A 24556-nucleotide genomic window follows, 5' to 3' on the forward strand; every position below is an offset into this window, starting at 1 on the left:
AGACAGGTGACTGGTGCAGTAATACACGGTGATGGAGAGACAGGTGACTGGTGCAGTAATACACGGTAATGGAGACACAGGTGACTGGTACAGTAATACACGGTGATGGAGAGACAGGTGACAGGTGCAGTAATACACGGTGATGGAGAGACAGGTGACTGGTGCAGTAATACACGGTGATGGAGAGACAGGTGACTGGTGCAGTAATACACGGTGATGGAGAGACAGGTGACTGGTGCAGTAATACACGGTGATGGAGAGACAGGTGACTGGTGCAGTAATACACGGTGATGGAGAGACAGGTGACTGGTGCAGTAATACACGGTGATGGAGAGACAGGTGACTGGTGCAGTAATACACGGTGATGGAGAGACAGGTGACTGGTGCAGTAATACACGGTGATGGAGAGACAGGTGACTGGTGCAGTAATACACGGTGATGGAGAGACAGGTGACTGGTGCAGTAATACACGGTGATGGAGAGACAGGTGACTGGTACAGTAATACACGGTGATGGAGACACAGGTGACTGGTGCAGTAATACACGGTGATGGAGAGACAGGTGACTGGTGCAGTAATACACGGTGATGGAGAGACAGATGACTGGTGCAGTAATACACGGTGATGGAGAGACAGTTGACTGGTGCAGTAATACACGGTGATGGAGAGACAGATGACTGGTGCAGTAATACACGGTGATGGAGAGACAGATGACTGGTGCAGTAATACACGGTGATGGAGAGACAGATGACTGGTGCAGTAATACACGGTGATGGAGAGACAGGTGACTGGTGCAGTAACACACGGTGATGGAGAGACAGGAGACTGGTGCAGTAACACACGGTGATGGAGAGACAGGTGACTGGTGCAGTAACACACGGTGATGGAGAGACAGGTGACTGGTGCAGTAACACACGGTGATGGAGAGACAGGTGACTGGTGCAGTAACACACGGTGATGGAGAGACAGGTGACTGGTGCAGTAACACACGGTGATGGAGAGACAGGTGACTGGTGCAGTAATACACGGTGATGGAGAGACAGATGACTGGTGCAGTAATATACGGTGATGGAGAGAATAAGAGATTTGTCTCATAAGAAGTGGAACAGCTGGATATAATCAAACATTTCTTCCTAAAATCAGACTCTCCCTACCATCAGGCATGTGGAGAAACGCGTAGATAGATGTATTTATTAATAAGAGTGGGAGGGTTTCATCAGGGTCTCCAACCCTTGAGTATTTGACAATTTTATTTTTGCAAAAATTGCAATTTTTATAACCGACGTGCCAAAAATTTGGCCAGTTATATATATAGTGGATGAGGAGCACTCCTGTGCTGCCTTCATTGATAGTGCCAAACAGGTAACTGAGCCAGGGGTCTCTAGGACCAGCAGGATGCCTGATCACCAATATGCGCTACTGTTCACGCATCTTTCCTGCCTGGCGTTCCTGGTGAATGGATGCACTTCTGAGACTGCCGCTGATATACCAGACCAGCAGTGCCAACAGAGTACTGCAAGTATGCTATATCGCTACCACTACTAAAGGGGTATAATGCTACTATACACAGGTGTTTTTTTTATCACTCTGATGTCCACTGCACTACAAAGCCCAGCAGTACCTTAATGCTCCAGGCTGCACTAATACTACTATTTGCACATCTATTATATCCCTGTGTCTTATACTAAACATAAGACCTGGTTCAGCTGTACCACGTGTGGACTAACCGCCACCAGCATCCAATGACTGCGCAGCACAATTACCACCTTATACACTCTGGCCCGGTGTACTGACTGAGGGGATATCTACATAATCATATATACTGTATAATATATATATATATATATATATATATATATATATATATGTATATGTACAGAATGATTTATCATTTTCATTGCTTTATTCATCAATATGTCCTCTTTAAGATATACAGGAGAAAATGATATAAAAGAAAAGTCACAGAAGAGAAGATGCTTTTATTACATCCAGGCACTAGGACCTGGAGTCACCGGGAAGTCCGACCCTCGATTCTGTGATGCCATGATGCATTCTCAGCCTAGAGTTTGCCACTGTTGTATTACCACTGTTACTGTTACCAATAAACCCAGTATCCTGATTACGGACATCCACTTTGACATCCGCTGTCACCCTATTGGGATCACCTGTCGGTTCATCCAATAGGTCATATCAATAAATCAGACGTGTGCTTTCATTGTTTGCAATCTACTTAATTGCTATTGGTCATAGTAACATTTCTTGTGCATGGGTCGTACCAGTGTGTCCACCATATAATTTTTACAATGAGTCATATTTCAGCATAATTACCGTCAGATATTGAGCCTTAAATGGATCACGTACCTTATGTTTTCATAGCAACTAACTTCTGGCTTCAACATGGCGGTATGCCGAAAAACTTTGTATATTATCACTCCGAATGCCATTAAATTAACCTGGAAAATAAAACAGTAATACACTATATTAATAAGGGGAGCCATTGTGCCTTAATATTGTATATACTGTATATAACAGGTCACCAGTAGGGTTACCCACTGACCAGCACATTACTGGCCTGAACTGGTGAAAATCCGCTGTATTAATAACAATGTCACAGTAAAAGGAAGGTTGGTAATTTCTTCCAGTGACGGTGACAACCAGTGGGGCTGCAGCACAGTCCAAAATTCAAATAGGGGGGTCACACCAACTGCCAGTGTCCCGGCAGGCGATGTTTGGCAGTGTTTGGGGTGGCAGTTGGTGTGGCTTACCTCTTTGAATTTTTGACTGTGCTGCAGCGCCACCTCTGGAGCCGCCACTGGTGACAACTACGGTAATCAGGATTTTTTCCTATAATTGAGTGAGAAAGGCCTTCACCCATCAAGACTAAGAGAACCGCACACTCTGTAGCCAGGGTTATATCTATAATAGGTGCAGGGTACACAGGGCCGTTTCTAGGGGCGGGCGACCCGTGCAATCGCACGGGGCGCTCCGCCTGACCCCTTTAACATAGGCAAAACTGCCTCTGCTGCAATTTCGCATTATCTATAAATTATAGAATAATGCATTTAATGGCCGGCATCAGGGCGGCTGTAACGCCACTCAGACTGACCGGGAGGACCTTCCCCTGTGTAAGCTCCGCCTCCCCTAGGTAAGCACCAATCGGAATCAACCATTTGGTGCACGAGCGCACGGTAACGACATGACGTTGGACCGTGCGCGCTAGCGTGTCAGTGAGGAGCGGAGCTCTGAAAAGGCTGGCCTCCAGTCTGCAGTGTGCCGCTGCTGACTGCCCGCCCTTCCATCCTGCGTGTGCCGGGAGCTGTCTCCTTACAGAAGGACTCTGCAGCATCAAAGCTGCAGAGTCCAGCCTTGTGGCCCGGCACCCCCGCCCACTCGCATGTGCCGAAAGTCCACCTGCCGCTCGGTGTCAGGTGAGAGAGGGGTCTGGAGGTGTCTGGTTAGGGAGGGGCCTGGAATTGTCTGGTGAGGGAGGGGGCCAGGGGTGTCTGGTGAGGGAGGGGGCCAAGGGTGTCTGGTGAGGGAGGGGGCCAGGGGTGTCTGGTGAAGGAGGGGTCCCGGGGTGTCTGGTGAAGGAGGGGTCCGGGGGTGTCTGGTGTAGACCCGTGACCATGCCCATTTTTTGGAGCGCGCCTTCGGCGTGTGCGCACATTAATTCTCTATGCCCCCACTTCAAATATCCACTTCCACCAATATATATATATATATATATATATATATATATATGTATATATACAAATACACACATTATATTTAAATTGTGCCATTTGTCCTGATATTTGTGCCAGAGTTTACTTGGCAGCGCCAACATGAACGGAAAGGGGGGGGGTCCCACATGGGGACTGCATATGGGCCTCCCTCTCTAGAACAGCCCATGCATTATAGATACACCCATGGGCCGTAGGTATGAGAGCAGCGTTGGGGCATCAGAGCAAGCAAAAGAACATGGGGGAGGCAGCGCCCTCGCATTGGCGCCTCTTTTACCCATACACAGTGAAGCATCAAAGGGGCTTTGTGCCACATGCACCAGAGCCTGGGCAGGGGGCCCCATAGCAGTGCCATACCATCCTTGTTACTTACAATATTAAAAATATGAATATGCAGCATAATAGGCTTTTATAAATACCTCTAGATGAATCCATACTGGTATATTTTCTAGAAACTTAACTCAAATACAGAATATGTTTGGATTGCTTGTTTTCTGTGTTCCTGCAGTTCCTGCAGATAATTTCTCATAGGAACTCTTGTTTCATCTACTGCAGCGTCAAGTTGTTCTATTACTCATATAATGACAGAAGCAGCGTCGCTGTCCTCGGGTGGATGTATTACCAGCATGGTACATCAGGAGAACACACAATATATCTTGGATTTCACCTGTCCCTTTACTGCACTGGGTAACAACAACAGAACGCATTCTGACAACAAATACCCATTCATTAGATGTTCTGTGACAATCTTGTCACACGCAAAGTCCTTGGCTTTAGGCATTGCTATGGCAGAATTTCCCGGGTCTGTGTAACGATTCGGACAGCGGCATTTTATGTCCATATCTCACAATCCCCCTGATAGGTCGTTTTTCGGAGGTGGTTTTGTAAAACTGAATCACGTGTGAGGACGGAGATGGTGAAATAATTAGTGTAGGGTATAACATTTGCTTTTTAATGTATCTACAGTAGATGATTTCCTAGCCCAGGGTTTATCAATAGTGTATAGTAGTGACATAACCTATAGAAGTGTTAATAATATACTAATAATTTGTCCTTATAATAAATTTGTACCTTAGTCACAGAAAAAATGCTAATTACTCTAGTAGTGTATATGGAGACATGAAATTCCTTGATGTCCTTTGTCTATATGTTGAATAGTTACAATACCTATTGATGAATGTCTGATTCCTCTGTCAGCACGATATCCCAATTTCTTAATCATGGTTCAATGTTTTGGTCCAAATCTGATAGGGTGAGAGTTTAGAATATGTGGGAGTTTAGCAGTAGTCTCTCACACTTTATAAACTCGGCCAATGTAATAGAGTCTGAGAACATAAAACTCCCCCAATGTAAGAGTCCGAGAACATAAAACTCGCCCAATGTAATAGAGTCCGAGAACATAAAACTCGGCCAATGTAATAGAGTCTGAGAACCTAAAACTCACCCAGTGTAAGAGTCCGAGAACATAAAACTCGCCCAGTGTAATAGAGTCTGAGAACATAAAACTCAGCCAATGTAATAGAGTCTGAGAACATAAAACTCACCCAATGTAAGAGTCCGAGAACATAAAACTCACCCAATGTAAGAGTCCGAGAACATAAAACTCGCCCAATGTAAGAGTCCGAGAACATAAAACTCGCCCAATGTAATAGAGTCCGAGAACATAAAACTGGGCCAATGTAATAGAGTCTGAGAACATAAAACTCGGCCAATGTAAGAGTCTGAGAACATAAAACTCGGCCAATGTAATAGAGTCCGAGGACATAAAACTCGGCCAATGTAATAGAGTCCGAGAACATAAAACTCGGCCAATGTAATAGAGTCCGAGAACATAAAACTCGGCCAATGTAATAGAGTCTGAGAACATAAAACTCGGTCAAGGTAATAGAGTCTGAGAACATAAAACTCGGTCAAGGTAATAGAGTCTGACAACATAAAACTCGGTCAAGGTAATAGAGTCTGACAACATAAAACTCGGCCAATGTAATAGAATCTGACAACTAAAACTCGGCCAATGTAATAGAGTCCGAGAACATACAAACTCGCTGTTTTTAGACTCAAAAATCTCTCACGATTTAAACTCTCATCCCGTTTTTTCTCATTTTGAAGATAAAACTTTACCAATGTGATAGTGTTACTGCTAAACTCTCACATTCTCTAATCTCTCACCCTATTACATTTGGCCCTTTATGGTTTTTAAAAAACCCGGAAAATGAATTTGTCTTTGAATTTCTTTTACCGCCACTTTGTATCGATTAGATCAGGCCTGGCCAACTTGTGGCTCTCCAGCTGTTGTGAAACTACACATGGCCTGCCACAGTTTTAGCATTCCCTAATAGCAAAACTGAAGCAGTGCATGCTGGGACTTGTAGTTTTACAACAGCTGGAGAGCCACAGGTTGGCCATTCCTGTCACTGTGATTAAATGAACCCTGGAGCTGTGTGACAATGTCGCTGTGATTAGATGAACCCTGGAGCTGTGTGACAATGTCGCTGTGATTAGATGGACCCTGGAGCTGTGTGACAATGTCGCTGTGATTAGATGAACCCTGGAGCTGTGTGACAATGTCGCTGTGATTAGATGGACCCTGGAGCTGTGTGACAAAGTCGCTGTGAATAGATGGACCCTGGAGCTGCGTGACAATGTCGCTGTGATTAGATGAACCCTGGAGCTGTGTCACAATGTCTCTGTGATTAGATGAACCCTGGAGCTGTGTGACAATGTCTCTGTGATTAGATGAACCCTGGAGCAATGTGACAATGTCGCTGTGATTAGATGAACCCTGGAGCTGCGTGACAATGTCGCTGTGATTAGATGAGCCCTAGAGCTGTGTGACAATTTCGCTGTGATTAGATGGACCCTGGAGCAGTGTGACAATGTCGCTGTGATTAGATGGACCCTGGAGCTGTGTGACAATGTCGTTGTGATTAGATGGACCCTGGAGCTGTGTGACAATGTCACTCTGAATAGATGGACCCTGGAGCTGTGTGACAATGTCGCTGTGATTAGATGGACCCTAGAGCTGTGTGACAATGTCGCTGTGATTAGATGGACCCTGGAACTGTGTGACAATATCAATGTGATTAGATGGACCCTAGAGCTGTGTGACAATGTCACTGTGATTAGATGGACCCTGGAGGTGTGTGACAATGTCGTTGTGATTAGATGAACCCAGGAGCTGTGTGACAATGTCGCTGTGATTAGATGGACCCTGGAGCTGTGTGACAATGTCACTGTGATTGGATGGACCCTTGAGCTGTGTGACAATGTCGCTGTGATTAAATGGACCCTGGAGCTGTGTGACAATGTCGCTGTGATTAGATGGACCCTGGAGTTGTTTGACAATGTCACTGTGATTAGATGGACCCTGGAGCTGTGTGACAATGTCACTGTGATTAGATGGACCCTGGAGGTGTGTGACAATGTCGTTGTGTTTAGATGGACCCTGGAGCTGTGTGACAATGTCGCTGTGATTAGATGGACCCTGGAGCTGTGTGACAATGTCGCTGTGATTAGATGGACCCTGGAGCTGTGTGACAATGTCGCTGTGATTGGATGGACCCTGGAACTGTGTGACAATGTTGCTGTGATTAGATGGACCTTTGAGCTGTGTGACAATGTCGCTGTGATTAGATGGACCCTGGAGCTGTGTGACAATGTCACTGTGATTAGATGGACCTTTGAGCTGTGTGACAATGTCGCTGTGATTAAATGGACCCTGGAGCTGTGTGACAATGTTGCTGTGATTAGGTGGACCCTGGAGCTGTGTGACAATGTCGTTGTGATTAGATGGACCCTGGAGCTGTGTGACAATGTTGCTGTGATTAGATGGACCTTTGAGCTGTGTGACAATGTCGCTGTGATTAGATGGACCCTGGAGCTGTGTGACAATGTCACTGTGATTAGATGGACCTTTGAGCTGTGTGACAATGTCGCTGTGATTAAATGGACCCTGGAGCTGTGTGACAATGTTGCTGTGATTAGATGGGCCCTGGAGCTGTGTGACAATGTCGCTGTGATTAGATGGACCCTGGAGCTGTGTGACAATGTTGCCGTGATTAGATGGACCTTTGAGCTGTGTGACAATGTCGCTGTGATTAGATGGACCCTGGAGCTGTGTGACAATGTCACTGTGATTAGATGGACCTTTGAGCTGTGTGACAATGTCGCTGTGATTAAATGGACCCTGGAGCTGTGTGACAATGTTGCTGTGATTAGATAGACCCTGGAGCTGTGTGACAATGTCACTATGATTAGATGGACCCTGGAGCTGTGTGACAATGTTGCTGTGATTAGGTGGACCCTGGAGCTGTGTGACAATGTCGCTGTGATTGGATGGACCCTGGAGCTGTGTGACAATGTTGCTGTGATTAGATGGACCTTTGAGCTGTGTGACAATGTCGCTGTGATTAGATGGACCCTGGAGCTGTGTGACAATGTTGCTGTGATTAGATGGACCTTTGAGCTGTGTGACAATGTCGCTGTGATTAAATGGACCCTGGAGCTGTGTGACAATGTTGCTGTGATTAGATGGACCCTGGAGCTGTGTGACAATGTTGCTGTGATTAGATGGACCTTTGAGCTGTGTGACAATGTTGCTGTGATTAGATAGACCCTGGAGCTGTGTGACAATGTCACTATGATTAGATGGACCCTGGAGCTGTGTGACAATGTTGCTGTGATTAGGTGGACCCTGGAGCTGTGTGACAATGTCGCTGTGATTAGATGGACCCTGGAGCTGTGTGACAATGTTGCTGTGATTAGATGGACCTTTGAGCTGTGTGACAATGTCGCTGTGATTAGATGGACCCTGGAGCTGTGTGACAATGTCACTGTGATTAGATGGACCTTTGAGCTGTGTGACAATGTCGCTGTGATTAAATGGACCCTGGAGCTGTGTGACAATGTTGCTGTGATTAGATGGACCCTGGAGCTGTGTGACAATGTTGCTGTGATTAGATGGACCCTGGAGCTGTGTGACAATGTCATTGTGATTAGATCACAGCAACTGTCGTTCTATTAACTGTGATAGATAAAAGATAACTAGTAGCTGATTGGTTGCATTGGGTAACCTCCACTTTTCTCTCTCAAAGGTTTGATAAACCCCTCCCCCATGTGGGCAGATGCAGGTTTAAGGCAGCATACATCTACAATGGTTTTGGGCAATTCCCCATTCTACTGACGGGTGGGTCGTGGAATGGGGAATATTCAACATTTTGAAAACTCTTGGTTCCCCGATCCTGACCCAAGAATGGTTTTAATGAGTAAATTAGGGATTTTTAATCACGAATAATTAATGGCCGCTGATCGATGTTTCCATTCAGCGAATGGTGGAATTGGGGACATGTACCTAAGATGTATGGGCCCCTTAACTTATACTGTACAATGGGCTCCCATGTACAGTATCACCACTCCCCCCTCCACCCAATATGTATCAGGTGCTAATAGCATGAGTAGTGTTGAGTTGTGATGTGCTAGCCTAGGTGTATACTATTCAGCATGGGTTATGGGAAGTTCTCCTACATGATATGAAGCCTATCACAAAAGAAGAGAATGAGGGAGAAGGGCTTGTAGTCAGGCTGCACAGGAAAAATAAATAATATATAAATATGTACAATTAGAACATTCCCTAAAATGAATCCTGGTGTAAATACCACCTTAGAGGGTGCTCCCTAGGGTTTTTCCCATAGGGAAATCAGACAAGAGTAAAGAGAAACAAAGGTACTCCTATTGGAGGGGCAAGCCTTCATATATACAATAAAACATAATTTTTTCCCATGATATGATGCCTGTTAGATCTGGGTGGTTTTATTCTAGGCCTCAGTTTGAGGAATATAAAAATTTTAATGTTTAGAATGAAATTTGGAAGACTGGCAACTTGAAATATCCAGTAATGCGTGTAAAGGCTGGTACGATGTCTAGTGTGTACTGACCTCGTTAGCGATGGGATCCGGTGGGGTGCCGGCATCGGCAAGTGCATACAAACGTGCTGATGCCGGCAGGAATGGTGGGGGCCATGCTGCATTCGCTGACAATGTTGCCCGTCGGACCTGCAGGGGCGCGCATCATCAGAGACATAGCGGGTTGCCAATGTGCCCGATATGTTTCTTTGATACGCCGGATCGGGCGACATATCGCTTAGTGTGTATCCGGCGTAAAATGAGGGAGGGGGGGACACATCTAATTTTTCATTCATTTCCTTGATAGAGGGGACCTGGCCTTGATTTAAACAATCCACCAGAGTGACATCCAAAGAGGTTAGTCCCACGCATCAAAGTTCAGGGTCTTTTATTGTCTTGGTACAGTAGCTTTTCATTTAAGATTTACGTGAAACTTAACCACCACCTCCTTGGTTTTCTAAGTATCTAAGGTCTGGAGACTGTAAGATAGAGTCAGTGCCAGCATTCAGTTTTATTTGGGGAAGATGCATCAAATCTTGGGGGAAGATGTATTAAGCCTTAGAAACAGGAGCTGACTGGTTGGTACTTTATCTCTCTCGAAGGTTTGATACATCTCCTCCTTGGTCTCATCTGTGGTACTGTACGTTTCTTGTAGAATAATACTGTCGGAGTTTGGGATGCTGCTGAACTATCTCAGTGAGAGGACCACAGAGTCGCTCCAAATTTAAATAGGACGGCCCTGATTCAGAGCGAGCGCACTGGTCAGAACGTCCGGCTCTGAATCTTGGCCTGAGATCCAAAGTCCCATTACAGGTGAAGGCACAAGTCCAACCTGTGGGTACCCATACTGGTGTGTGTGTGTATACTGGTGTGTGTATGTACTGATGTATGAGTTTACTGGTGTGTGGTGTGTTTACTGTGTATGTGTGCTGGTGCATGTACTGGTGTGTGGGAGTACTGGTGTGTGGGGGTACTGGTGTGTGTGTGGTACTGGTGTGTGGAGGTACTGGTGTGTGTGGGTATTGGTGTGTGGTGGTACTGGTGTGTGCGTGGTACTGGTGTGTGGGGGTACTGGTGTGTGAGGGTATTGGTGTGTGGGGGTATGGGTGTGTGTGGGTATTGTTGTGTAGGGGTACTGGTGTGTGGGGGTACTGGTGTGTGGGGGTATTTGGGTGTGGGGATATTGGTGTGTGGGTATTAGTGTGTGGGGGTACTGGTGTGTGTGGGTATTAGTGTGTGGAGGTACTGGTGTGTGGGGGTATTGGTGTGTGTGGGTATATTGGTGTGTGTGGGTATTGTTGTATAGGTGTACTGCTGGTGTATGGGAGTGCTGGTGTGTGGGAGTGCTGATGTGTGCGGGAATTGGTGTGTGTGGGTATTGGTGTGTGTGTGGTTATTGTTATGTGGGGGTACTTGTGGGTGTGTACTGTGTTTGTTTCTATTATTTGTGTAAGAGCTGGCATCTGAGAGCCCAGCTGTCGCTGGATGGGCCTCACTGTACTGTCTGATCTCAGTATCTGTGATTCTATACCTATAAGTAGCGAGGAGCTAATTTAATAGGAATTTGGCTCTTTAGCTTCAAAACAAAAAGGGACAGTGTTGCTACAGTTTGGAGGAGGATAAAGAGGGCTGGTTTGTTAATCCCGTGGCTTTCAGATCTCTCTCAATAAATACACACTTATGTGACACATTAGCTGGTAGGGATTAATGCAGCGCTCATAATGTACATTCCTGTTTGGTGCCTTAAACCTTTAATGTTGTTTTGACTTCGCATTTGTTCTGATTTTCACCACGTTTGAACCTCTGCATGGGAAGCGGCTAAAGAGGAAATACTATGACTTTATAAAGTGCAAAGCCACATCCGATCGTGCCTATCTGGCAAACATTCCAGCGCAAATACTGAAACTCGCTGAGACTTCCGATAGAAAGTTTAGGGTGAGTTTTTTTTAAGCCAAAACGCAACAACTTTGCAGACTTCACACTGTTATACAGACACAATGGCCCTCATTCAGAGCCGCTCGTTAGCGGCAGTACGCTCGTTCCGAGCGATGTTTGCACATCTGCGCATGCGTACGGTTTTTAGTACGCATGCGCGAACCAGTCAGTGCGGCCGAAATTCATTGGTACGCAATATAGCGAGTGCCTGCTATTTTGATTGACAGAATGAGGCGTATGTGGGTGGTAACAGGGGAAGGTGCTTGAAAATGGGGAGTGGAGATCCGAACGCAGGCGTGCTTAAAGGTCAAAACGGGCGTTTTATGGGTGTGGATATTTAAAACAGCAGCGTCATTGTTCACGTCACTGGGTTATTTTATAGCCAGAACTGCTCGCAAATTTGTGGTAGCAAACACCAACCACAAGAATAGCGAGCAGTTCATACGCTGGTCGATGTACTCGATTAATCTAATAAATAGCGGACATGACGTAGGATGCGAGCGGCCAGGGGGCGTTTTTAAGAAATAAACGAGCGTATGTTTTGCTCGCTCGTTCAGACTTAGAGGTGTGAACAGACTGCAATGTGCGTACGGATCATTTGAATAGCCACCCCTTGTTTTTAAACGAACGACCGCAAATAGCGTCCGGCTCTGAATGAGGGCCAATGTTTTTAGATGTGTCAGGTCTGCTAGTCAACAGCCGGCTCCTGTCTGATGCTACAATTTGGGTTAAAAAAAACTGTGATGATTACAGGGTACATGAGGCTCTTGTGATACGCGGAGATGGCAGCGTAATCTTCAGAGATGTCCGATCACCAATGACAGACCATACAACACAACACTTGAAATATTTCAGTATCAAACTGTTAACGCGCTTTAGTCTTGAACCCCCTGCTGAGCTGTTGTAAAGTACAGCTGACAGTTCACACTTATTTTGTGCTTTGAAAGTTCCATACACAAACCTACTATCTGAAGCAATTTTATTTAAAAAAATATATATAAAAATAAAATAATAATAATAAATAAATATAATAATAATAATAATAATAAAAAATAAAAAATAATAATAAAAAAAAATTAAATAAATAATAATAATAATAATAATAATAATAATAAAAAAAAAAATATATATATATATATATATATATATATATACACACACACACACACAAGTTTTTTGTAACGCTAAATTTCAGTACTTGTTTGTAACATATTCATGTACTGTGGTTCAGGCACTTAAAACGTAACTGATTTTTTGCTAACATAAAACAAAAAACTCAATATCAGAGACATAGATTTGGATATATTAGCAGGCATCTACTGTACACCACCCTTGTCTTTTTGATGCACTTTCCTCTTGTCCATCCCCCTAATGTCTATTCTTCCTTACCTCTATCCCTTGCTCTGACCCTCTTGCCTGCCCTCCCATTGTTAAATGGCCACTAAATGTCAGTCAGCATTAATATACCCATCTTGCCTTCTGCACTCTTGCAGTCTACTCCTTTTGCCTGTCCCCTTATTATGTAACGACCTCTTGCATCTTGCCTATCAGTAGAGATGTGCGCAGACCTCTGATATTTGGTTTTGGTTCTAAATTATCTTTGTATTTCGGTTTTGGCAAAACCTCCCTCAAGTGCAGGCTTGCCTACTCTCCCAATTATCGGGTGCCACTCCCAACCTCCCGCAAAGGCAAGCAAGCCTCCCGGCTGCTGCCTGCTCCCCGGACTATTACTAGAAACCCCCGCAGTGGGGGGGCCCGATAACGCAATATGCGCTGAATCGCGTCATCGTGGCTCCGCCCCCTGGTTCACAATGCCTTTATTTTTGACATTGTGAAGAGAAGGCGGGGCGGCGATGATGCGATCCTGCGGTCACGCCCGCTGGTCCCACCCCCAAAACGGCATCATAGCCCGGCCACGCCCCCCGCTGTATGCAGGTATTCAGCTCCCTCCCGGAAGGAGTGAGCTGAATGTCGACAAGTATGTTCAAGTGTATTGGTTTTGGATTTCTTTAAAAATTGATTATAAAAAACCTCTACAATCATGTAATGTGGACCTGTTTTTGTTCCTATAGTATTATTAACAATCAATGACATTAATTTCCAGTAATTTACAGTCAATTCTGACCACCTCACCGCACCTGAAATTACGAGGGAGGAACTTATATGTAATCCAGTTCTGAATTCAGCGAGAAGATCCGAGTTAGGACTCGGTTTCGAAACCGAACCACTCATCTCTACCTACAACGCCTTTATTTTCTGCCCCATCATCCTCCTTTCTTTTGCCCGCTACCCCAATGTATGTCCACCCTGATTTAATGTAGGGGTGAGCGGGTTCGGATTTCTGAAATCCGAACCCCCCCGAGCCCTCCCGATCCGAGTCAGGCTCGACTTTTCCCACCTAACTCGGATCTGAAATCGAGGCAAAACGTCATCATCCCGCCTTCCGGGTCTCGCGGGTTTTGGATTCTATATAAGGTACCCGCGTCGGCGCCATTTTCTCACTCGGCTGTGGACAGTGAAGAGGGAGGGTGGGAGTTAGGGCTGGCTGGGCTGTGTAGTGTAGTGTAGTGTAGTGCAGTGTAGTGTTGTGCTGTGCTGTGCTGCTGTTGTCAATAGGGGCTGTGTCCACTCTTCCAAAGTCCATAGGGGCTGGCTGGACTGTGTTGTGCAGTCAGTTGTCCATAGGGGCTGTGTCCACTCCAAAGTCCTGTGCAGTGTCCCAGTCCTAAAGGGGTGCTGTAGTGTTGTCCAGGGGGTGCTCTGTCCATCAGGTGTGCTCCCCCCAAGTGCAAAAAAATCAATATTTTTTCTGTGTTTGTGAATTATGGCCCTCATTCAGAGCCGTACGCTCTGAGCAGAGCGCACGCTCTGAATGAGGGCCGGCCTCCATGAAAATGGAGCGTCCTCCTGGACGCTCATCTAGCTGTGGGTCACCACCCACAGGCTATACGAGCGTGCATTTTGATGGCCGCGATGGTCGTGACCATCGCGACCATCGAAACTGCGAGCCGGAGCCTGCGGTTGAGGGGCCTGATTCAGACCCACTCGCGAGCGGCTGTCCGCTCGCAAGTGGGTCGATGTTCTGGACTGAGCATGCGCACGACGGAGGGAGCTCCGTCGTGCGCATGCGCCAGACGCGACGAGCGAAGGAAAGTCCTTCGCTCGTTGTGTCTGATCAAAGGGGGCGTGCTGTCGAAGTTGATTGACAGCACGCCCCCTTTGGTAGGCGTGCCTCCCTGATGGGGGCGTTCCCACGGGAACGCCTCCCGTCAGAAGCTGGCCCACTGACATCACTAGTGATGTCAGTGGGAGTGATTTTGGCTCTGATAGAGCCAAAATCACTCCGGAGCTTGCGGTTGAAAAACTCAACCGCAGGCTCCGGCTCGCAGTTTCGATGGTCGCGATGGTCACGACCATCGCGGCCATCAAAATGCACGCTCGTATAGCCTTTTGGTGGTGACCCACAGCTATACGAGCGTCCAGGAGGACGCTCCATTTTCATGGAGGCCGGCCCTCATTCAGAGCGTGCGTTCTGCTCAGAGCGTACGGCTCTGAATGAGGGCCGAGGTTTTCAACCGCAAGCTCCGGAGTGATTTTGGCTCTATCAGAGCCAAAATCACTCCCACTGACATCACTAGTGATGTCAGTGGGCCGGCTTCTGACGGGAGGCGTTCCCGTGGGAACGCCCCCATCAGGGAGGCATGCCCCCGGCACGCCTACCAAAGGGGGCGTGCTGTCAATCAACATCGACAGCACGCCCCCTTTGATCAGACACAACGAGCGAAGGACTTTCCTTCGCTCGTCGCGTCTGGCGCATGCGCACGATGGAGCTCCCTCCGTCGTGCGCATGCTCAGTCCAGAACATCGACCCACTTGCGAGCGGTCAGCCGCTCGCGAGTGGGTCTGAATCAGGCCCTATGTGCGCAGTAGCCGCACGTGCATCAACAAAGTAGCGCCAAGCGTGCACCTGTGTCATAAGTAAAGGGCCGGCTGGCTTGTCTGTTAAAGGGTGCTGTAACCCCCAAAGTGCACTCCAAACAAAATAAAAACATTTTTTTCCTGTGTTTGTGAATTGTGTGTACTGTGGCTGCACGTGCATCAACAAAGTAGCGCCAAACGTGCGCCTGTGTCATAAGTAAAGGGTCATCTGGCTCGTCTGTTAAAGAGTGCTGTAACCCCCAAAGGGCACTCCAAACAAAATAAAAAATTATTTTCTGTGTTTGTGAACTGTGTGCACTGTGGCTGCATGTGCATCAACAAAGGAGCAGCGCCAAGCGTGCTCCTGTGTCCCATAAGTAAAGGGCCGGCTGGCTTGTCCGTTAAAGGGTGCTGTAACCCCCAAATTGCACTCCAAAAAAAATTAAAAAATATATTTTTTTGTGTTTGTGAATTGTGTGCGCAGTAGCCACACGTGCACCAACAAAGTAGAGCCAAGCATACCCCTGTGTCATAAGTGAAGGGCCAGCTGACTTGACCGTTAAAGGGTGCTGTAACCCCCAAAGTGCACTCCAAACAAAATAAAAAATTATTTTTTGTGTTTGTGAATTGTGTGTGCAGTAGCCGCACGTGCATCAACAAAGTAGCGCCAAGCGTGCGTCTGTGTCATAAGTAAAGGGTCGGCTGGCTTGTCCGTTAAAGGGTGCTGTAACCCCCAAAGTGCGCTCCTCAAAAAAATAAAAAATTCTTTTTTTTTCTGTCTTTGTGAATTGTGTGGGCTGTAGACGCACCTGCATCCTCAAAGCAGCAGCGACAAGCGTGCGTCTGTCTATTAAATGGTGGTGTAACCCCCAAAGTGCGCTCCAACCAAAATAAAATAATCTTCTTTTTTTCTGTTTTTGTGTGTGAAATGTATGCGCAGTAGCCGCACCTGCATCCTCAAAGCAGCAGCGACAAGCGTGCATCTGTCTGTGAAAGGATTACATCGGTGACAGCATCCAAGTAGGCCTGTCAGATAATCTGTACCTGTACTGGCAGGAAAAAGAGGCAATTTGGAGGTCCCTGTTCAAACTGGCTCTATTTTACCTGAGTTGCCCCCCCACCAGTGTGTACTCCGAAAAAGTGTTTAGTGCAGCCGAGAACCTTGTCAGCGAAAGGCGTAGGAGGTTACTTCCACAAAATGTGGAGAAGATGATGTTCATAAAAATGAATTATCAACTCTTCCAGGGAGACCAGCCTCCAGAACGTACAGAGGGACCTGTGGTGGTGGATTCCAGCAGGGACAGATTAATACTCTGTGAGGATGAGGATGTACACAACACTGAAGAGGGTGAGGAATCGGTGGATGAGGAGGATGAGGACAACATCTTGCCTCCGTATGGAGCCAGTTTGTGCAGGGACAGATTAATTGCCAGCTTGTTTTGTGGGGGCCCAAACAAACCAATCATTTCAGCCACAGTCGTGTGGCAGACCCTGGCACTGAAATTATTGGTTTGTTAAAGTGTGCATGTCCTGTTTATACAACATAACGGTGGGTGGGAGGGCCCAAGGACAATTCCATCTTGCACCTCTTTTTTTTCTTTGCATTATGTACAGTTTGGGGCCTAGTTTTTCAAACTGCCATCCTGTCTGCCACTGCAGTGTCACTCCTAGATGGGCCACGTGTTTGTGCCGCCCACTCGTGTCGCTTAGCATAGTCATCCATCTACCTCGGTGCAACCTTTTGGACATAAAAACACTATTATGAGGTGTGAGGTGTTCAGAATAGACTGGAAATGAGTGGAAATTAAGGTTATTGAGGTTAATAATAGCATAGGAGCAGAAAAATCAACACATTCTGTGATTTTAGCTGTTTTTATGCTTTTTTTCAAAAAAATACAGATCCAAAACACAAAACCCAGAACCCAAAACACGGAAGGGTGGTTTTGGCAAAACCAATCCAGATCCAAAACACAAAGAAAGATCCAGATCCAAAACCAAAACATGAAAAGTGGCCGGTGCACACCCCTAATTTAATGACTCCATGTTCTTTCTTCACTGACCATCAGGGCACACTGTAAATGTGGTGTGTTTATTATTATATATTTATACTGTTATGCCGCACAATATTGCAGACTTATAAAGGCCCTATTCCTGCCGAGCAAGCCCTATCTATCTATTGTTTTAAGGTCACAATCCCAAGGAACAAAGAAAACAGGTGGGACTGATGCAACCACCTAGCAATTAGGATTCTCCTTCAAACCTGGAGGTCCTATGGGCCAGGTCAGGGCTGTAATCCCTGTAACCATATATATTGCCCAACTACTGATACGTCCCGTGAAATATATAGGTATTACTGAATGCAATACCTTATAGCAGTGGTTCTCAACCCGTCCTCGGGATCCCACCCAGATCACGTTTCCCAGGTGACCCAGCAGGTGCACAGGTGTATTCATTACTCATTGACACATTTTAAGAGATCCACAGGTGGACATAATTATTTCACTTGCGATTCTGTGAGGAGACCTGGAAAACATGACCTGTTTGGAGTACTGAGGACTGAGGGGCCGATTCAGACCCGGACGCTAAGCCGCAATCGCTCGTTATGGACTTATTGCGTCAAAATATGCATGCGCGAATCAGTCACTGTGTCCGGGAATCGTGTGCTCGTAGTACACAGACTGGACGTTACTTGGAGTGACAGACAGCGCCGTTTGTGGGTGGTAACAGGGGAAGGTGCTTGTGAACGGAGGAGTGGTGTGGCATGTCTGGGCGTCAAAACGGCGTTTAATGGGCGTCCATAACTAGCATGGAGGCGCCATTGCACACGTCACTTGGTTGTATTTCAGCCTGCAGTGATCACAGTACTCGCGGCGGGGTAGGGTCTACCTCAAGCGCTGCGTGCAGTTCCGATGGCTCTAGATTTTACTGATTAATCATACACTTCCTGGAGATGACGTGTGTTAACAAAGAAAAGTGTGTCTTTACACTGGCGTGCGCTCACTCTGGCGCCGCTCTCTAAGACATAGAGGGCATTCTTACGCCAGACAGTGCGATGGCGGAATTTGTATACCTGGCCCCTTTTGGATACCAGCGATCGTGGCTTAGCGTCTAGGTCTGAATCGGCCCCTGAGTTTGAGAACCTGTACCTTATAGCATCTCTGAGCTTTGCAGCTTAACAATACTAAACTATACATCTCACTAATTCAAAACAATAAAACACCAGAGCTGAATAATTTTTTTTAATTAAAAACAAAAAAGAATGTTGTACTCACAAGAATGATGAGACAGGCTGGTCCAATGAAACTCCAAATAAAATTATTCTCTGTGCTCAGCCAACACCTACAAACACATGTAAAACTGTATCAGAAATAAACCGTAATATTACGTGTACAGTTGTATTCCAGGGGTCTGATTCTGAGTTGGATGCCACTGACGATTATTTTGCCACTGCGCATGTGTCTAAATCCCATTCGTCCCATGTTGCGTGCGTACAGGACTGATGCTCAATGGATTTTTTTGTTAATTTCCAAGGAGATCAGCAGATTTTAAGACAATCAAACTACCCCATCTGATACCAATAATAATAACATGGTCAAAGTCACTTATATCACATTTATTCCCCTTTCTGGGTTTGGTCTGAACAACAACTAAACCTCTTGACCATGTCTGCATGCTTTAATGCATATGAGAAATGATTCAATATTCCCATTAACAATCAAGAGTATAGTTATACCTCACAAATTGGCCACTCTATGGGCCTGATTCAGAGCCGCTCGTAAGCGGCCGCTCGTTCGCTCCGAGCGATGTTCGCACATCTGCGCATGCGTATGGGTCGTAATGCGCATGCGCCAACCAGTCAGTGCGGTCGGAAAACGTGTGTTCACAAAATTGCGAGTGCCTGCTAGAGTGGTGTAACTTGGGTATTTGGAGCCCAGGGCAAGTTTGAAAAGGGAGCCCCCCCCTTACCACCTCGATACGTGCGCGCGGAAAAAAATGGGCATGGTCACTTAAAAATGGGGCGTGTCAACACAACACACCCCTTTATTTTCACGCTGAACATTCCTATCCATATGCACCTTAACCCCAGTAGTACCCCTTATACAGTACCCGCAGTATGCAGTTGTGGTCCCTCTTATGCAGGCCCATAGTAGTGCCCCTTATACAGTATCCCCAGTAGTGGTCCCCCTTATACAGCCCCCAATTAGTTCCCCTTACTCAGTACCCCCAGTAGTGGTCCCCCCAAATGCAGTGCCCTATGTAGTGTTCCCCCTTATGCAGTACCCCCAGTAGCAGTTCCCACAATGCAGTGCACCCAGTAGCGGTATCCCCTTATGCAGTGCCCTTTATATAGTGCCCCCAGTAGTAGTCCCCCCCATGCAGTGCCCTTTATATAGTGCCCCCAGCAGTAGTCCCCCCCTCCCATGCAGTGCCCCCAGTAGTGTTCCCCCTGATGCAGGCTCCCAGTAGTGACCCCCCCTATCCAGTGGTCCCTGTAGTGGTCCTTCCTGTTATTGCCCCCAGTTGTGGTCCCCCCAGTGCAGTGCCCCTAGTAGTAGGCCCCTTTTATAATGCCCCCAGTAGTTGTTCCTCCTCCCCCCAAGTGGTGGTCCCCAGTTGAGGTTCCCCCTCCCGATTAAGTGCCCCCTGTAATAGCCCCCCCCCAGTAGAGGTCCTCCCAATAATGGTGCCCCCAGTAATAGCCCCCCCCAGTAGAGGTCCTCCTAATAATGGTGCCCCCAGTAATAGCCCCCCCCAGTAGAGGTCCTCCTAATAATGAGGCCCCCAATAATAGCCCCCCCCAGTAGAGGTCCTCCTAATAATGGTGCCCCCAGTAATAGCCCCCCAGTAGAGGTCCTCCTAATAATAGTGACCCCAGTAGTAGCCCCCCCACCCGTTGTGCCCCCACCCCAGTAGAGGTCCCCCCAGTGGTAGCCACCCCCATTGTGCCCCCAGTCGTGCTGACAGGTTTTTAAAAAAATATATATATATATATAAACATACTTAGCTGAATCCACGCTGCTGCTGCTCCTCCAGGAGCGTTTTAAGGGTGTGTATAATTAACAAAGCAGCGTCATCGACCACGTCACTTGATTGTTTCTATGCCTGAACTGTTCGCATGATTGCGGTAGGTAAATCCAACCACAAGCACTGCGAGCAGTTCAGACGCCTTTCGATGTACTCGATTAATCTAATAAATAGCGGAGATGACGTATGATGCGAGCGGCAAAGGGGGCGTCTTTACAAAATAGCGAGCGCATGTTTCGTTCGCTCGCTCAGACATAGAGGCGTCAACAGACCGCAAAGAGCGAGCGCTCAATTTAAATAGCCGTCCCCTTTTTCTGAACGAGCGAGCGCAAATAGCGTCCGGCTCTGAATCAGGCCCTATGTGCCTACACACGGGACATGCTACAATGTAGATAATATACTTACACTTTATCTGTGCCATAATATTTGTATCCCAGAATAGCCGAAATTCCAACCACTACGGCTGGACTGCAGTATCCAAAAATGTAAAAGTTCTTATGCAAAAATCCTCGGTTGTAAATGACTCCGACAACGATGAGATACAAATGAATTCCTTCGATACACATCCAAGCGAAAGCAGCAAGAAAGAAGTAATGCAGCAATCCAGCGATGCTTGCGCAGAGGAGCTAAAATACAAACAAATCAAAGTTACTGGGACAAGGAAGAACATGGAGCTGTAGATTAATCTATTGACTTACACGTGCCCTGCAGAAACGTTTACATACCACTTAATGTGCTGCTTTTAATTATGGCTTCCTCTGTGCTTTTCAGCCACGTATCTATATATAGTACTTAGGCATATTTGTTTATTTTATGTTGCCCTGAGCCACAACTGTTATCAGTACTGGATACATTGTATGCAGAATATATACAGTTGTGTGTTTTATCTCTGTACAACACACTAAACCAGTGACATGCAGTGAGGTCAAAGGCTTGAGAGGCATACATGGGATGGGTCTGAGTGCTGGTAGCCTGTATCACCCCCTACTCACTTTTACTCTCCCCTTACTACATTAAGCTTCAGTGTCCATTGATTCTCCTACCTGCATCACTGTGTCTTCTCTTGCTGCTGCTGAGATCCAATCTCTAAACACTGCAGTGCACTTCCTGGTCAGATGACACATCCAAGGTGTCCATCAGTGCTCAAGGCCACATACCCAGAGGCATGCCTCTATTAGCTCTCTTTCAGTGCAGCTTACTGCCCATGATGTGGCCCCGCCCCCAGCTCTGCAAACAGTGTTTGACTATACAGAAGTGAGGCTGAGCTGTAGCTGCTTCATCTGACTGGCAGAGGGGTACATTACACTGCAGACATGCTGACCCGCAGAGCCTCCCCACCGTACGGAACAGCTGACTGGCAGAGGGGTACATTACACTGCAGACATGCTGACCCGCAAAACCTCCCCGGCGGAGGAACAGCTGACTGGCAGAGGGGTACATTACTCTGCAGACATGCTGATCCACAGAGCCTCCCCACCATACGGAACAGCTGAGATGGGAGAGGGGTACATTACACTGCAGACATGCTGACCCGCAGAGCCTCCCCACCGTACGGAACAGCTGAGATGGGAGAGGGGTACATAAACCTAGTAACGGCTGATGTGTGCCCAGTGTGTGTGATCATTATACTATAACAATATAACACTTCAAACTTATCTAAGAATAAACACACGGAGACAGTATTGGATTAAAACAGGTCAGCTATTTATTAAGAAATTAATTTAATTATTTTAAATATTGTATGGTGGCTGGAAGGACGGCACTTACACAGAGCAGCCCAACAATGCAAACTCAACAACAAAACACGGCATTGCGGGCGGAGTCTGCCCTGTGGATGTCAAACTCTGCACTTGGGTATCAAGCATAGACCTTCTACCAAACACAATACCATCCTTAGATGGCTGTACTGCCCCCGTAGAGGTGGTACAGTACTTCTCTACAAATAGATAGAAGGTGAGCACACCCAATGCACACACACTACACCCGGGCTGATGATAAGCCGTACTTCCCGCCAATGCAAGATTCTACCTCAGAGAATCGCAGCCCGCCACCATACACACTAAACCACCTGACCTATGCTAGCGAACAAACTTCCCACAAACAAAAACCAGCCTCCGTCAAATGCACCCCATCAGGCCTATAGAGATGCTTATCATGGTACCGTATAACGGATGTGTAAATAACAGCATAAATTTTGTCACAGCAGCATTGATCTTTGTACAAGCCTCGTCCAAAGCTTTAGGAGAACGAGCGCCACGCCACTGCTGCCTAGGGGTAATGCATGACCACATGACAGTACATAAAGGCCAAGCGCCCCTAATGAGGAGATCTGACACAAAGTCAAGCCGTAAATCAACGGCAATCCAGGAACCAATATCGTTCCCACCTAGATGTATCACCAGCACTTTGGGTACACCAAATTGCCATACTGCGGCTACAATAAAATTTTATAATTTAAGATAGAGTAAATAACAGAAAAGCAACAGACAGGAGCGTAACACAATTTTATTTTTATTTTTTTTTATTTTTATTTTTTATTATAACAAAATTCTAAACTAAGCAGTAATTAATGTTCAATTTGAATGACAAACTTTAAAGTATAAAATTAAAGCTAATTAAAATATATTGTATATGAAGTATTAATTTTAGCTACCTAATGAAACATTGAACAAACGCATTTTAATTTTAAATTTAATCTAGATTAGCTTGGACAACAGTAGAGAACGATAAGGAAAAAACCAGGGAGGGTGGGGGGGAGGGGGGGAAAAAACAAAACAACTCGGCAAGAGGTAAACCAAAAACCTGCTGAGGGACTGTATGTTTGGCCGAATTAGTCCGTCTAGTCAGGTAAAATAAAATCCCTCAAGACCCCCACTTGTTACAAGCGACAAGTGGCAAGTATTACCCGAGTAGGATGGACAGGGGAGACATAACAATACAAACTACACACAGATAGAACAAGATGAACAATGACAAACACATGACACATAGGCAAACAAAACATTAAGAAATACGCAACAGTAGTTTCAGCCCGCGGCCACCGGCCTAACATAACGCTTATAACGAGCAGCTTTCCAACGCCCCAAGGCCATGATCTGCAGAACCGACAACCCAGCAGCGGCGGCAGCAGAAGCTGCGCCAACTCTAATAGAATGGGTCCCGAAATCTCCAGGGGAGAGGCCAATGTGAAGCAAACAGCATCCAAAAATGAATTGGAACTGATATTTGGTAAGAGGCGAACCATCAGCATGAGGCAACCATGCGCCGCCAACTACAAGCCGCAATGCCATGCAAAGTTTTGCCAGATGTACTGGGCAAACACGGTCTTCTTTGCAAGCTGCTAGGGAGACCCAACGGCCGCAACCATTTTTGATCAGTTTTAGAATGCCGTATTCTGCACAACACAGCCCCCACCCTGATATTGACATCCGAGCGGGACATGGGCAAAAACGCTAATTCAGCAGGGGCAACTAGTTCCGAAATTCGGAAGGCGCCATGAAACGCCATTGAAAATGCCAAACAGAAAAGATTAGCATCAAACTGGGAAACCACAACATCCAAAATCGCAGCTATCAGCTTAAGAAATAGGGGAATATCGATTGGCCTTCCCTTATCAACTGGCCGAGGTGAGGCGCGAGCCCAACCCTTAAGGGCCTTAATAACGGCAAAGCTCTTGGTAAGGTCTGGACGCCCCGTCAGTCGTGAAAGAAAATGCCCGTCAGCGTGCGCGCAGCTACCTCACGGGGCCGACCTGAGACATAAAGACTCCAAAACAAAAGAAGGCATTGAGCAATGCGTGCTCTCACCTCTGCTTCTGCGGTAATGGAGGTAGCTTTCCCGAACGGACCAAGCCTTCTGATAGGCCCGCAACGTAGCTGGAGCATTGATTGCTCGGCTAGGCCCTCCATGCCGGCTCGATGTCCCTCCGAGCATAGGGGAGGGGGGAGCAAGGCTCATCAACTAAACAAGCCACAGGAGCAAGCGACCTAAACCTGTCCCATTGGAAATGTGAGAGCGCGTCAGCAATGTTATTGTTAGAGCCCGAAATGTGAATCGC

The 24556-nt window shown here is 46.6% G+C and overlaps 1 protein-coding gene across 1 annotated transcript in view; it reads right to left on the minus strand.

Moving 5' to 3' along the window:
* Window positions 1–24556, minus strand: part of ADGRL4 (adhesion G protein-coupled receptor L4) — a 308744-nt gene that overhangs the window by 38390 nt on the left and 245798 nt on the right. Inside the window, exons 12-14 of the mRNA XM_088450302.1 lie at window positions 20905–21125; window positions 18747–18813; window positions 2361–2452 (exon numbers count right to left, since the gene is read on the minus strand). Of these exons, the coding sequence (XP_088306428.1) occupies window positions 2361–2452; window positions 18747–18813; window positions 20905–21125 (380 nt within the window). The remainder of the gene's footprint in view (window positions 1–2360; window positions 2453–18746; window positions 18814–20904; window positions 21126–24556) is intronic.

Source organism: Taudactylus pleione, unplaced genomic scaffold, assembly GCF_031769625.1.
Source record: "Taudactylus pleione unplaced genomic scaffold, aTauple2 ptg000514l, whole genome shotgun sequence".
NCBI lineage: Eukaryota > Metazoa > Chordata > Amphibia > Anura > Myobatrachidae > Taudactylus > Taudactylus pleione.